This window comes from Staurois parvus, unplaced genomic scaffold (genome assembly GCF_062004578.1).
Source record: "Staurois parvus isolate SC_StPar_1 unplaced genomic scaffold, SC_StPar_1.0 ptg001632l, whole genome shotgun sequence".
Taxonomy (NCBI): Eukaryota; Metazoa; Chordata; class Amphibia; order Anura; family Ranidae; genus Staurois; species Staurois parvus.
The window spans coordinates 89676-102335 of record NW_028319428.1 but is presented as its reverse complement, the minus strand read 5'-3'; the positions used below and the strand labels follow the sequence as shown (position 1 = coordinate 102335).

At 44.1% G+C, this 12660-nt stretch overlaps 1 protein-coding gene across 1 annotated transcript; it reads left to right on the top strand.

Annotated features, from left to right (window-relative positions):
- The first annotated feature begins 4452 nt into the window (after window positions 1-4452).
- Window positions 4453-12368, top strand: LOC149434987 (threonine synthase-like 2). The gene is made up of 4 exons (XM_089663139.1): window positions 4453-4675; window positions 8094-8288; window positions 9036-9188; window positions 12118-12368. The coding sequence occupies exons 1-4, from the start codon at window positions 4453-4455 to the stop codon at window positions 12366-12368; spliced, it is 822 nt and encodes a 273-aa protein (XP_089519265.1).
- The last annotated feature ends 292 nt before the right edge of the window (window positions 12369-12660 follow it).

Genomic DNA, 12660 nt, shown 5'->3' with positions numbered 1-12660 from the left:
GCCGGGCGGGGTTTTAGGGTCATGCAACCGCCGTGATTCACTATCATGGTGGTCACATGATCGGAAAAGGTCCCGATCGCAAGGGGAGATCGGAACCAGGGGTGGACTGACAACTCATGGGGCCCCGGGCAATAGGGGATCATGGGGCCACTGTGTCCTTGCCCAAACTCAAAAAAGCCTATGAAAAAGGTACCAGGGGCATCTCATGGGGCCCCCTACTGACCCCAGGCCCTCGGGCGGTGCTCGAGTTTCCAAATGGTCAGTCCGCCCCTGATCGGGACCTTCCCGTGAGTCACGGACATATGTGCTGGTAGTGCGCAGGGTGCTCACTCTCAGCACATATGTATTTTCTAATGGCACGCAAATATGCAAGGCCCAGACACCGAGACGTCACATATTTGCATGCGCTCGGCGTCCAGGGGTTAAAGAGGACCTATCATGCTTATTTCTATTACAAGGGATGTTTACATTTCTTGTAATAGGAATAAAAGTGGTAAACAAAATATAAAAGTGGTAAAAATGTAAATCTCCCCCATCCCTCCGTGCTTGCACGCAGAGGTTAACACATATGTAAGTCATGCACGCATGTGTAAATGGTGTTCACAGCACACATGAGGTATTGCCCTGAACGTTAGAGCAAGAGCAATGATTCTAGTGCTAGACCTCCTCTGTAACTTTAAACAGGTAACTTGGAAACATTTTTAAAGCGTCACCTATGGAGATTTTTTCAGTAGTTTGTCACCATTCCACGAGAGTGCCCAATTTTAAAGCACCGTAACATATTTTTCAGATTTCAATTTCAGATTAAAATTTATTTTTTCCCAAAAAATTGTTTGAAAAACTGCTGCACAAATACCATGTGACATAAAAAATTGCAACGATCGCCATTTCATTCTCTAGGGTCTTTGCTAACAAAAAAATATATAATGTTTGGTGGTTAGAAGTAATTTTCTAGTAAAAAATACGGATTTAAACTTGTAAGTAAAACGTGCCAGAAAATGCTTGGTCTTCAAGTGCTTTTAAAGGGCCACAAAATCTAATACAAGAATGTTCTTACATAAGAACATGGTCACTAATTTGACTTTTGCTAAACAGAAAATCCTAACAACACGAAGAAGTCTTCTGCTCCTCACATCAGCCATTCAGAAAGCACAGAAGCCAGAGCGTCAGCGTAACAGCCAGGAAACCTGCATTTTCAGAAGGGGTCAGTAGTAGCAGTCTATATATTTTTCTCAGGAAAGTTTATCTTTAAAAGTTCAGTCGACTTCTACATCATGCACCCTTCCTACTCCCACCCCCCAGTCACCGGTGTACTTACCTCTGGGGTTGCCAAGCTATTAGCACCCCCACAGCCACTCCAGTGTTCTGAGAATTTGAAATCCCATTCTTCTCTCTCTTTTCCATGCAGTGCTTCAGGGATGGACCAGATCTATTCACTGCGACAGTGATGACCATGAGTGGTACAAGTGGATAGCCATCCATCTATCCATAGGCTGCATAGAGCTGTATTAGACCTTGTATGTGTAATGTCCTGGTAAGCCATGTGGTGTGGTGGTGGCTGCGTGCACTGTAATTGGTGGAGGTGGTACAAAGGATACACATCACCCTGGACTGTAGTGTACTTTATAGGTTTTTTTATATTCCATCAGAACGTTTTGTATTTATGCACTTAATTGTTGCAGTGCAACACATCTGAGTTGCTTTACTAAAACTGGAGAGTTCAAAATCTGGTGCAGCCAGGGGCGGACTGACAACTCATGGGGCCCCCGGGCAATAGGGGATCATGGGGCCCCTGTGTCCTTGCCCAAACTCAAAAAAGCCTATGAAAAAGGTACCAGGGGCAACTCATGGGGCCCTCTACTGACCCTGGGACCTCAATAGGGGATCATGGGGCCCCTGTGTCCTTGCCCAAACTCAAAAAAGCCTATGAAAAAGGTACCAGGGGCATCTCATGGGGCCCCCTACTTACCCCGGGACCTCGGGCAGTGCCCGAGTTTCCAAATGGTCCGTCCGCCCCTGGGTGCAGCTGTGCATGGTAGCCAATCAGCTTCTAACTTTTATACTAACATACTAACATTTATAGGTAAAGTTGATCCAGGGAATATCCGATTGCCTCTCGGGGGATCAGGAAGGATTTTTTTCCCTGCAGGAGCAAATTGGCTCATTTTTTTTTGCCTTCCTCTGGATCAACTGTGGGTATAGGATTATAATTTTTTTTTTTTTAAATGGTTGAACTGGATGGACTTTTGTCTTTTTTCAGCCAGACTAACTATGTAACTTCAGCTTGTTCAGTTACGTTTTGACAATAGAACCTGGAAACAGATTGGTTTCTATGAAGAGCTGCACTGGATTTTATACACTCCAGTTATAGTAAATCAACCCCATTATTTATGTTTAGTCTGGTTATTGGGTATTCAGAGATCAGTGAGTGCTGCTGTTACCTTCATATGTATATTTTTTGTATGGTTTACACTAAGAGCGGTTTGTGTGCTATTTTTGGTTTCACATGTTGCACTAATATAATCAACTCTGTGCTGAACTGTGCCACAAGCCACTAGTGCTTTTTATTATACATATTCACCAGCTTCTTGTGATAATCAATGCCATGTGTGCCATTGTTAAGGGATTATCAGTGATCTGTGTTTGAGATATGACAAAGATGCAGCCGACAGTATCTATATTTAAAGAGGAGCAAAAAACACATGTTGCTCACTTGCAGTCCAAGTTTAATGTGTTAAACTGAAATGGATAACATTATACAGCTAATTACTGGTTCACACTAGCCCGCATGCTTCAGGCTGGTTGTAGGTGCAGGAATTGCACCTGTTCCCACACCCACAACCACCCACAGGCACATTGTGTTTCTCTTGTGAAGAATGTGGGGGTGTCATTAATTCTGAATGGCACCCCCACACATCTCATCTCCCAGCGCGATCGTGGGTGCAGGAAACTGCATGGTGCTTTTGCTTGGTGAAACGAGGGCACAGCAGGTCCTTCAAATGAAAAACGATGGCCGCACGGCCTTCACTAGTGTGATTCGGGCCAGCAGTAGTGGCATTGCAGGCCACATGGAAAAGCACATTAATTTGTATTAGAGAATTACCATTACTAACATATAGGATGCTAAACAGAGAAAGTGAGTGTCAGAACAAACACACAATGACCAAAGATAGCATAAACATAGGGGTTGATTTACTAAAGGCAAATAGACTGTGCTTCTGCTTGTTTACAAAACCTTAGAGCAACTGCACTGCAAGTGCACAGTCTATTTGACTTTAGTAAATCAACCCCCAAAGTGTGACTAACCTGTATTTAAAGAGGAAAGGATAAAACATGTTGCTCACTTGCATTACGAGTTTAATGCGAGCTTATTGGTATAGTCTCCTGAAGTCACTCTACAAATCATTAGAGCTCCCTCTAGCTGCAGCCTAGTAATAGCATTACTGGGAGGTTTATTATTTTACTTTCCACACTATAAACAGGTGAAGACATGAAAATATATGTGTTGAACAATTATAACTGTTAAGAAACAAAGTGTCCATAAATATGTCTTTTAAGAAATCCCACAAATAATGAGAAACTTCCACAAGTAAAAAACTTTTCTGATTTGTGTTCAGGTTGATTCAATGGACTTTCATCTGGAATGATTTTTTATATGTGATTTTTTATGTGTTGGACACTTGCACTTGTGTATTAGTTGCGTTCCCCTATAGGGAATCACTTGACTCACAGTTATTTGTTCCCCCTGATTGGGGTTATTTTATGTGGGGGGTCACTTGTGCAGTTTGTGACAGCTCACCTTTATGTTTCTATGTCTTTTATGTTTATATGTGTTATTGATACTTCTGTTTAGTATTTATTTTAGCGCTACACCATTTTTTTCATAATATTTGTATACTTTGTGGTAAAAGAGGGTGCTAGCTGCTTAGGGTAGGTTACATCCATTTCAGCACAGGGGGTCTTTCTCCTTCCACTCAGCTCGTCTCTCACAATGAGCATGGTGGATGGCTGTATAGCAGTGGGCCCCTACATCAAGTAAGTTGACCACCAGCTTCCTGAACCTTGTCCACTCTTAACAAACTATTTGAATTCCTGCATGCTTTCTATTCCCTGTTACTTCCTGTACATTATGGCATTAGTTACTAAAACAGAAAGTGATGGGAAATCTCTCCAATGGAGACACAAATGGTAATAAAAACCTGACTGAGGTTCCCTACTTAGGCCGTTGTTTGGTGGACTGCACAGTTTTAGCCATATCTACAGCTGACATAATGTTGCTTACAATAGTGGATCCTAGTTTTAGTTTTTTTGCAGCAATAATTACTAAATATGTTACGGGTTAAGTCTTTTTAAGGTGTCATCCTTATTTTGTGCCTAGAGTAAATATACTGTAAATCCTGATGCGTGTCTTCTGTACATATGAGTGTTTTTCTTCCCTTTATAGCTGAAAAAATGAAGTACACCAGCACAAGAGGAGCTGTGTCTGGTGTGAGCTTTGATGAGGTCTTATTTTCGGGATTTGCTGCAGATGATGGTCTGTATATGCCGGAGCAGATCCCGAAGCTGGATGAGCAGACTCTCAGATCATGGAGCGCTCTCTCCTACAAGGAGTTGGTGAAGGAAGTGTGCTCTCTCTTTATTCCTTCGGAGCTCATCCCCAGGAATGATCTACATGGTAAGTTACACATTAACGGAAAGTGAGAGAAATGTATAAATTGCTACTGCTAAAGTGTTCACAAAGGTTGATTGGTGGCCAGGAGAAGTATCTCCAGTTCTTAGTAAGGGCAAGTCGATATGCAGTATACGGCACTATTTAGCTCTTTAGTTGAGGAAAAGCACTAAGGAAAAAAAGGTCCCTAACTCACTATAAGCGCCATGTCACTCCTTGACACAGGTGCATTTCAGCGTAGCAACTGGTGTGCAGTGCAATTTGGGTGAGATCAGACTTTTTTTTTTTTTTAATTTTTGTAACCACTTCTCAACCGTGCCATAGCCAAAAGACGGCTATAGTGCGGTCTTCTACTTCTGGGAGGGTGTCTATAGATGTCCCCCCAGAACCCTGCCCCCTGCATGCCCCCCGGGTGCGCATTGGGCACGTTCTGTAATCACCTTTGGACACAGTTGATCACAGATCAAAGTAAAGGCTCAATCACAGCGGCCCTTTGCCATGTGATCACCTGCGTCCAATCACAGCTGATCACATGTAAACAACTCTGCCGGTTATCAGCATTTCAGCATATCGGCTCTCCTTTCCTCACACAGTGACAGCACGTGAGGAAAGGAGAGCTGATAATGGCAATCCTGACAGGACACATCTACAATGATAATCAGGGCACTGATCAATGCAGCCCCATCAGTGCAGATTCTTAGTGCCTATCAGTGCAGCCTATCAGTGCCGGCTTATCAGTGCAGCCTCATGAGTGCCCATCGGTGCAGCATCATTAGTGCCCATCGGTGCAGCCTCATTAGGGCACATCAGTGCAGCCTCATTAGGGCACATCAGTGCAGCCTCATTAGGGCACATCAGTGCAGCCTCATTAGAGCACATCAGTGCAGCCTCATCAGAGCACATCAGTGCAGCCTCATCAGAGCACATCGGTGAAGAAGAAAATTTTCATAACGAAAACTAAGAAAAACTTTTTTTCAAAATGTTCAGGCATTTTTCCTTTGTTTTGTGGTAATAGCCGCCCATCACAGTGCCACAGCATCTGCTGTGAATAGACCCTTATTTCAAAAGGAAAAAAACATTGTAATTTCTTAAAATGCCTAAAATGTAGTAGCTGGAGTTAGGCTTTAATTTCTTAGTCATTTATGTAAAGTCCATCTAAATCTACTAGTCCATCTAACACTAACCTCACCCTAGGATGACAGCACTGCTGTCCAAAGGTGGCTACATGGCTGCTCCATAGATACAGCTGATGATTGAGTGTAGCCACCCTAAGGCTTCATGCACATGGGTGAATGAATTTATGCTGCCAAAAGGTGGCAGAAAAAAATGCCACTGATTTTGTGTTTTTTCACTTTTAGGTGCATTTTATGCGCATTTACATGCATATGGTGTTTCAAAGCGGTTGTGCGCAAACTCATTCTATTGGCTAGAATATTCATGCATTCTATCCATTAGAATACAGTGAAGGAAATAAGTATTTGATCTCCTGCTGATTTTGAATGTTTGCCCACTCACAAAGAAATGATCAGTGTAAAAATCGAATGGTCGGTGTATTGTAACACTGAGACAGAATAGCAACAAAAAATTCAAAAGAAATGCATGTCTAACAAATTATCAAGTATTTGATCCCCTTCACAAAACATGACTTAGTACTTGGCAACAAATCCCTTGTTGGCAATCACAGAGGTCAGACGATTCCTGTAGTTGGCCACCAGGTTTGCACACATCTCAGGAGGGATTTTGGCCCACTCCTCTTGGCAGATCCTCTCCAAGTCATTAAGGTTTGGTGGCTGACGTTTGGCAACTTGAACTTTCAGCTCCCTCCACAGATTTTCAGTCGGATTAAGGTCTGGAGACTGGCTAGGGCACTCCAGGACCTTAATGTGCTTCTTCTTGAGCCACTCCTTTGTTGCCTTGGCCGTGTGTTTTGGGTCATTGTCATGCTGGGACACCCATCCACGACCCATTTTCAATGCCCTGGCTGAAGGAAGAAGGTTCTCACCCAAGATTTGACGGTACATTGCCCCGTCCATCATCCCTTTGATGCGGTGCAGTTGTCCTGTCCCCTTAGCAGAACCCTCCCTCAAAGCAGAATGTTTCCACCACCATGTTTGACAGTTGGGATGGTGTTCTTGGGGTCATAGGCAGCATTCCTCCTCCTCCAAACATGGCCAGTTGAGTTGATGCCAAAAAGCTCGATTTTGGTCTCATCTGACCACAACACTTTCAACCAGTCCTCCTCTGCATCATTCAGATGTTCAGTGGCAAACTTCAGATGGGCCTGGACATGTGCTTTCTTGAGCAGAGGGACCTTGCGGGCACTGCAGGATTCCAATCCTTGTTGGCATAGTTCGATACCAATTGTTTTCTTGGTGACTGTGGTCCCAGCTGCCTGGAGATCATTGACAAGATCCTCACATGTAGTTCTGGGATGATTCCTTACTGTTCTCATGATCATTGACACTCCATGAGGTGAGATCTTGCATGGTGCACCAGACCTAGGGAGACTGACAGTTGTTTTGTGTTTCTTCCATTTGCGATGATTGCACCAACTGTTGTCACCTTCTCACCAAGCTGCTTGGCGATAGTTTGGTAGCCCAGTCCAGCCTTGTGTAGATCTACAATCTTGTCCCTGACATCCTTGGACAGCTCTTTGGTCTTTGCCATGGTGGAGAGTTTGAAATCTGATTGTTTGATTGCTTCTGTGGACAGGTGTCTTTTATACAGGTAACACAATGAGATTAGCAGAACTCCCTTTAAGAGACTGCTTCTAATCTCAACTTGTTTCCTGTATGGAAGACACCCGGTAGCCAGAAATTCTGCTGAATGATAGGGGATCAAATACTTACCATGAACATGCAAATTAGTGCATCATTTGTTAGTCATGCATTTCTTTTGAATTTTTTGTAGCTATTCTGTCTCAGTGTTACAATACACCGAACATTCGATTTTTAGACCGATCATTTCTTTGTGAGTGGGCAAACATTCAAAATCAGCAGGGGATCAAAAACGTATTTCCTTCACTGTAAATACACACACATGTTTACATGTGTTTAGGGGCATGTATATGCGTTTGTGTGGAGAAACCGCAAAAGCTGATTCTTGGGGAATGCATGCTTGGGAAATTTCTTTCCGCCACTGGACGAAAACACCTGCATGTGCATGGGCCCATTACCTAAAATGCAGTGGTGTTCAGAGGTGAAAAAAACCCCAAACACCCTTGAAAGTGGCGTTTTCTGCATCTGTGTGCATGAGGTCTAAGACAGGAGGTGGATTGCTGCCAGATCACCAGGTAAAGATAAAAGAAGAAAAAAAGCAAACTAATGCAGCCACCACATCTAAGGACTGGTAAGCTGCAGTATATTACATTTATGGTTTTTGGGTTTAGATATGTGGAATGCAGTGATAACTCTTCTCTGTATAGATCTGATCGACAAAGCTTTACTGCGCTTCAGACACCAAGACATCGTTCCAATTACCAGACTGGAAAATGGGTTGAATGTGATGGAGATGTGGCACGGTCCAACATACGCTTTTAAAGACCTCGCTATGTCCTGTGTGGGGCAGTTTCTGGATTACTTTTTGAAGAAAAGCAAGCGGCATGTGAACATCCTGGTTGGTACGTTGTCACCAATATATCATTGTTATCCCACAGATGGCTGACTTTTCTCATATCGTTCATAAAATATATGAAAGCACATTTAAGCGGATGTAAATCCTTTAAGTGTGGTACTTTGGAGAGTAAATCAGACTTAACACAAGCTACATGTTTTCTTGCTGTGTGCAGTATGCAGTAATGTGTCTAATGTGTAAAACTTCCAGCTATTTATTACCTCTCACTGAGATCACAGCACTCCCCCCAACAATGTATTCATCTGATTTCCTCTCCTGAAGGACTGCACCATCTTTGTTCAGCCACCATCCAGGGTCAGCATCTACTTTCTGGACTGAGGTGACAGTCATGTAAATTTTAGTGCTTGTGCAATTCTTGGCTGTGTTCACAAATGCCTTACACAAATCAGCCTCTGCTGCATCCTCTCACCTTGCAGTGTTACATTGTACAGTCGGATCCTCCTACCTGCAGCGCACTGATGACATCATTTCAGCCGAGACAAAGACTGACTGAATCTTAAGAATTTCCTTTTAACGATAAAAGTTGGAGCTTTTCTGAAAAGAAAATGATACTGTTACTCTGTATTGTGACATATCAGGAACTTATTCATGCAGACTGGTTATGTTACTGACAGGTCCACTTTAACCCCGTGTTTATATCTCACATTTATTACTGACTGATTATTTTAATTACTGACCAGAAGCTTTCAGAAATATTTCTGTATTATTCAGCGCTGTGTATCTTATGTTTCAGCAACATCTGGAGACACTGGAAGTGCTGCAATTGAGGGTGTTCGAGAAAATCCGAATATTGATATCATTGTTCTGTTCCCACTTGGACGCTGTACTAAGATCCAGGAGCTGCAGATGATCACAGTGTTTGAGGATAATGTTCACCTGTTAGGGGGTAGGTAGCCGGTACATTACTATTAGTCAGGATTTAACCACTATGTACGTCCCGAGAGCGAAGCGCTCAAAGCAAGCTTGTGGCAGTAGCAGCCATGTGCTTTGTATTTATTTTCTTCAGTCAAAGCCAGGAGCGGACTGACCATTTGGAAACCCAGGCACTGCCCGAGGGCCCGGGGTCAGTAGGGGGCCCATGAGATGCCCCTGGTACGTTTTTCATAGGCTTTTTTTGAGTTTGGGCAAGGATACAGGGGCCCCATGATCTCCTATTGCCCGGGGGCCCCATGAGTTGTCAGTCCGCCCCTGGTCAAAGCTGGCCTCCAGCTGTAATTTAAAAGTGATCCGGGCAGCTGTATAGCTGCCTGATCACTTTAACAGTGTAGGCACATTACATGGGGAGGCTGCAGGGCACATTACATGGGGAGGCTGTAGGGCACATTACATGGGGAGGCTGCAGGGCACATTGCATGGGGGGGCAGCAGCAGGGCGCATTACACGGGGGGCAGCAGCAGGGCATGTTACATGGGGGGCAGCAGCAGGGCGCATTACATGGGGGGCAGCAGCAGGGCGCGTTACATGGGGGACAGCAGCAGGGCGTGTTACATGGGGGACAGCAGCAGGGCGCGTTACATGGGGGGCAGCAGCAGGGCGCGTTACATGGGGGACAGCAGCAGGGCGCGTTGCATGGGGGGCAGCAGCAGGGTGCGTTGCATGGGGGACAGCAGCAGGGCACGTTGCATGGGGGGCAGCAGCAGCATGCATTACCTTGTACATGGAGGCAGCAGCAGGTTTTGTTGCATGGAGGGGCAGCAGCAGGGCACATTACATGGAGGAGTAGCACCAGGATATATTATTTTGTACATGGAGTCAGCAGCAGGCTATATTACATCTTCCTTCTTCCTTGAGTCAGCTGATAGCTTCCCATAGTTTCCAATACCATTTCTATGCTGATGACACACAAATCTATCTCTCTACTCCTCAGCTCACCCCATCAGAGTTCCTCATGTATCACCGATTTACTGACAGATATATCAGACTGGATGTCACACCACTTCCTTAAACTCAATCTATCCAAACCTGAGCTCATAATATTTCCTCCCCCACGTGTCTCTTCCCGATTCTCAGTCAGGATCAATAGCACAACTATTATCCCATCCCTGCATACCAGGGTGCTAGGGGTAACCCTGGATTCTGAACTATCTTTTCAGGCTCACATCCAATCCCTGTCCAAATCATGCCGCCTCAACCTCCGCAACATCTCCAGAATACGCCCCTTATTAACCAAGGATACCACAAAGCTCCTATTTCACTCCCTGGTCATCTCTCGACTTGACTACTGCAACTCCCTCCTCATTGGTTTACCTTTACATAGACTATCCCCCCTCCAGTCCGTCATGAATACTGCTGTCAGGCTCATCCAACTTACCAACCATTCAGTGTCTGCTACCCCTCTCTGCCAATCCCTCCACTGGCTTCCACTCGCTCAATGAATAAAATTCAAAATACTAACAACAATTTACAAAGCCATCCACAACTCTGCCCCCAGCTACATCACCTTCCTGGTCTCAAAATATCAACCAAACTGCTCTCTCGATCTTCCCAAGACCTTCTGCTCTCTTGTTCCCGTGTCACCTCCTCCCATGCTTGCCTCCAGGACTTCTCCCGAGCTTCTCCCATCCTATGGAACTCCCTACCCCAATCTGTCCGGCTGTCTCCTAATCTATCCACCTTTAGGCGATCCCTGAAAACCGTTCTCTTTAAATAAGTCTATCTTGCTTCTAACTAGTAAACCGCCATTTATTTCCTCCATCAGCTCATCCCCCCACAGCTATTACCTTTTGTATCACTCAACCCTTCCTCCTAGATTGTAAGCTCTAACGAGCCGGGCCCTCTGTTTCCTCTTGTACCAAATTGTATTGTAACTGTAATGTCTACCTTCATTTTGTAAAGCGCTGCGCAAACTGTTGGCGCTATATAAATCCTGCATTATAATAATAATAATTACATGGGAGGGAGCAGAAGGGCACATTACATGAGGGACTGTAGCGGCCGAGCACAGCAAGCGGAGATGGCAGTATACTGTAGAGTAGGTTTTGGGAGTCCTGGTCCTCACCAGCCCCTCCATTCTTCTCCATCCTAGGTGATGTCACATACATGCACCTAGGATGGACAGGAGGGGAGTAGGGGCCGCGGGGAACAGAGTGCTACAGCACGACTCCCAGAAGCTTCACAATGCAGATCTGTATGTAGGGGAGACCTGGGGATGAGAAACAATCTGATTACTAATGCAGGCCATAGACGGGTTGAAAATCGGCCGTTTAAAAAAAAAAAAAAAAAAATCGGTCGTTCAATTGACCGACATTACCACCAATGGCAAAAAAATCAGCCACTTTTCGTCCCGTCTACGGCCGGCATTTTTACTTCTGTCCCTTGCAGAGAGCTCCGCTATTATATGTTACATGAAAAAGTCTTGCGGTTGCAACATTGTATCTATTTCAGATACACATATTTTTATTCAGATACAAATAGATACATTGTTGCAACTGCAAGACTTTTAATATAAAATATAAAAGTGGACTATTCTTCTTCTTCTTCTTGCAGGTCACAGCTCATGGGCAGATTTTTTATTGGTAAAACAATCGGCCGATTTGCCCATCATTGCCGGGAAAATCGGCCGTGAATTTTCCAACTTTACCGATAAAAAAAAGTGCCAAAACCCCGAAAAACGGCCGACCAATTAACCCACTAATGGTGCAAAAATCGGCTGATTTTTTTTCGCCAAAAAAATCGGCCAATTTTTGACCCATCTATGGCCTGCATAAGTGATTACATTGGAATGTGTGAGATATTGTACATCCTCCATACGCATGAGCAACCTAATAATTCATATAAAATGCAACTCTTCTAAATTTTCTCCTGTTCCTTGGCAGTTGAAGGAACATCGGATGAGCTGGATGTACCTGTAAGAAAACTCTTCGCAGACACAAGTTTTGCAAGCAAGCATAACTTAATGAGCGCTAATTCTGTAAACTGGGCGCGAGTGATGGTCGAGGTAGCCCATTTCATCTACGGGTACTTCCGATGTGCTCCAGCATCAGAGGAAGACATACTGCGCCCAGTGGAGATAGTCGTACCAACAGGTGGAGCAGGGAATATTACAGGTAAGAGATGGGTAACATGAAGCTGTTGCAACATATTATTATTATTATTATTATTTTATAGGATTTATATAGCGCCAACAGTTTACACAGCACTTTACAACATGAGGGCAGACAGTACAATTACAAAACAATTCAATACAGTAGGAATCAGTGGGCCCTGCTTGTTAGAATAAATGTCAGTTATTTGCAGCTTTTAAAACTTAGACTTTTCTGCAAGCATAGGAACCACAAGTCCCCCGCCAGTACCATTTTGGAACTAAACTTAACATAAAAAACAATAACCAAAAAAAAATGCCAGTAGGTAGAATTACA

What these genes read in the sequence shown, in the direction of transcription:
- LOC149434987 (XM_089663139.1), top strand. Translation starts at nt 4,453, where the DNA reads ATGAAGTACACCAGCACAAGAGGAGCTGTGTCTGGTGTGAGCTTTGAT. An exon ending in CCCCAGGAATGATCTACATG is followed by an intron (nt 4,676 to 8,093) that starts GTAAGTTACACA and finishes TTCTCTGTATAG; the next exon opens with ATCTGATCGACAAAGCTTTA. An exon ending in TAATGTTCACCTGTTAGGGG is followed by an intron (nt 9,189 to 12,117) that starts GTAGGTAGCCGG and finishes GTTCCTTGGCAG; the next exon opens with TTGAAGGAACATCGGATGAG.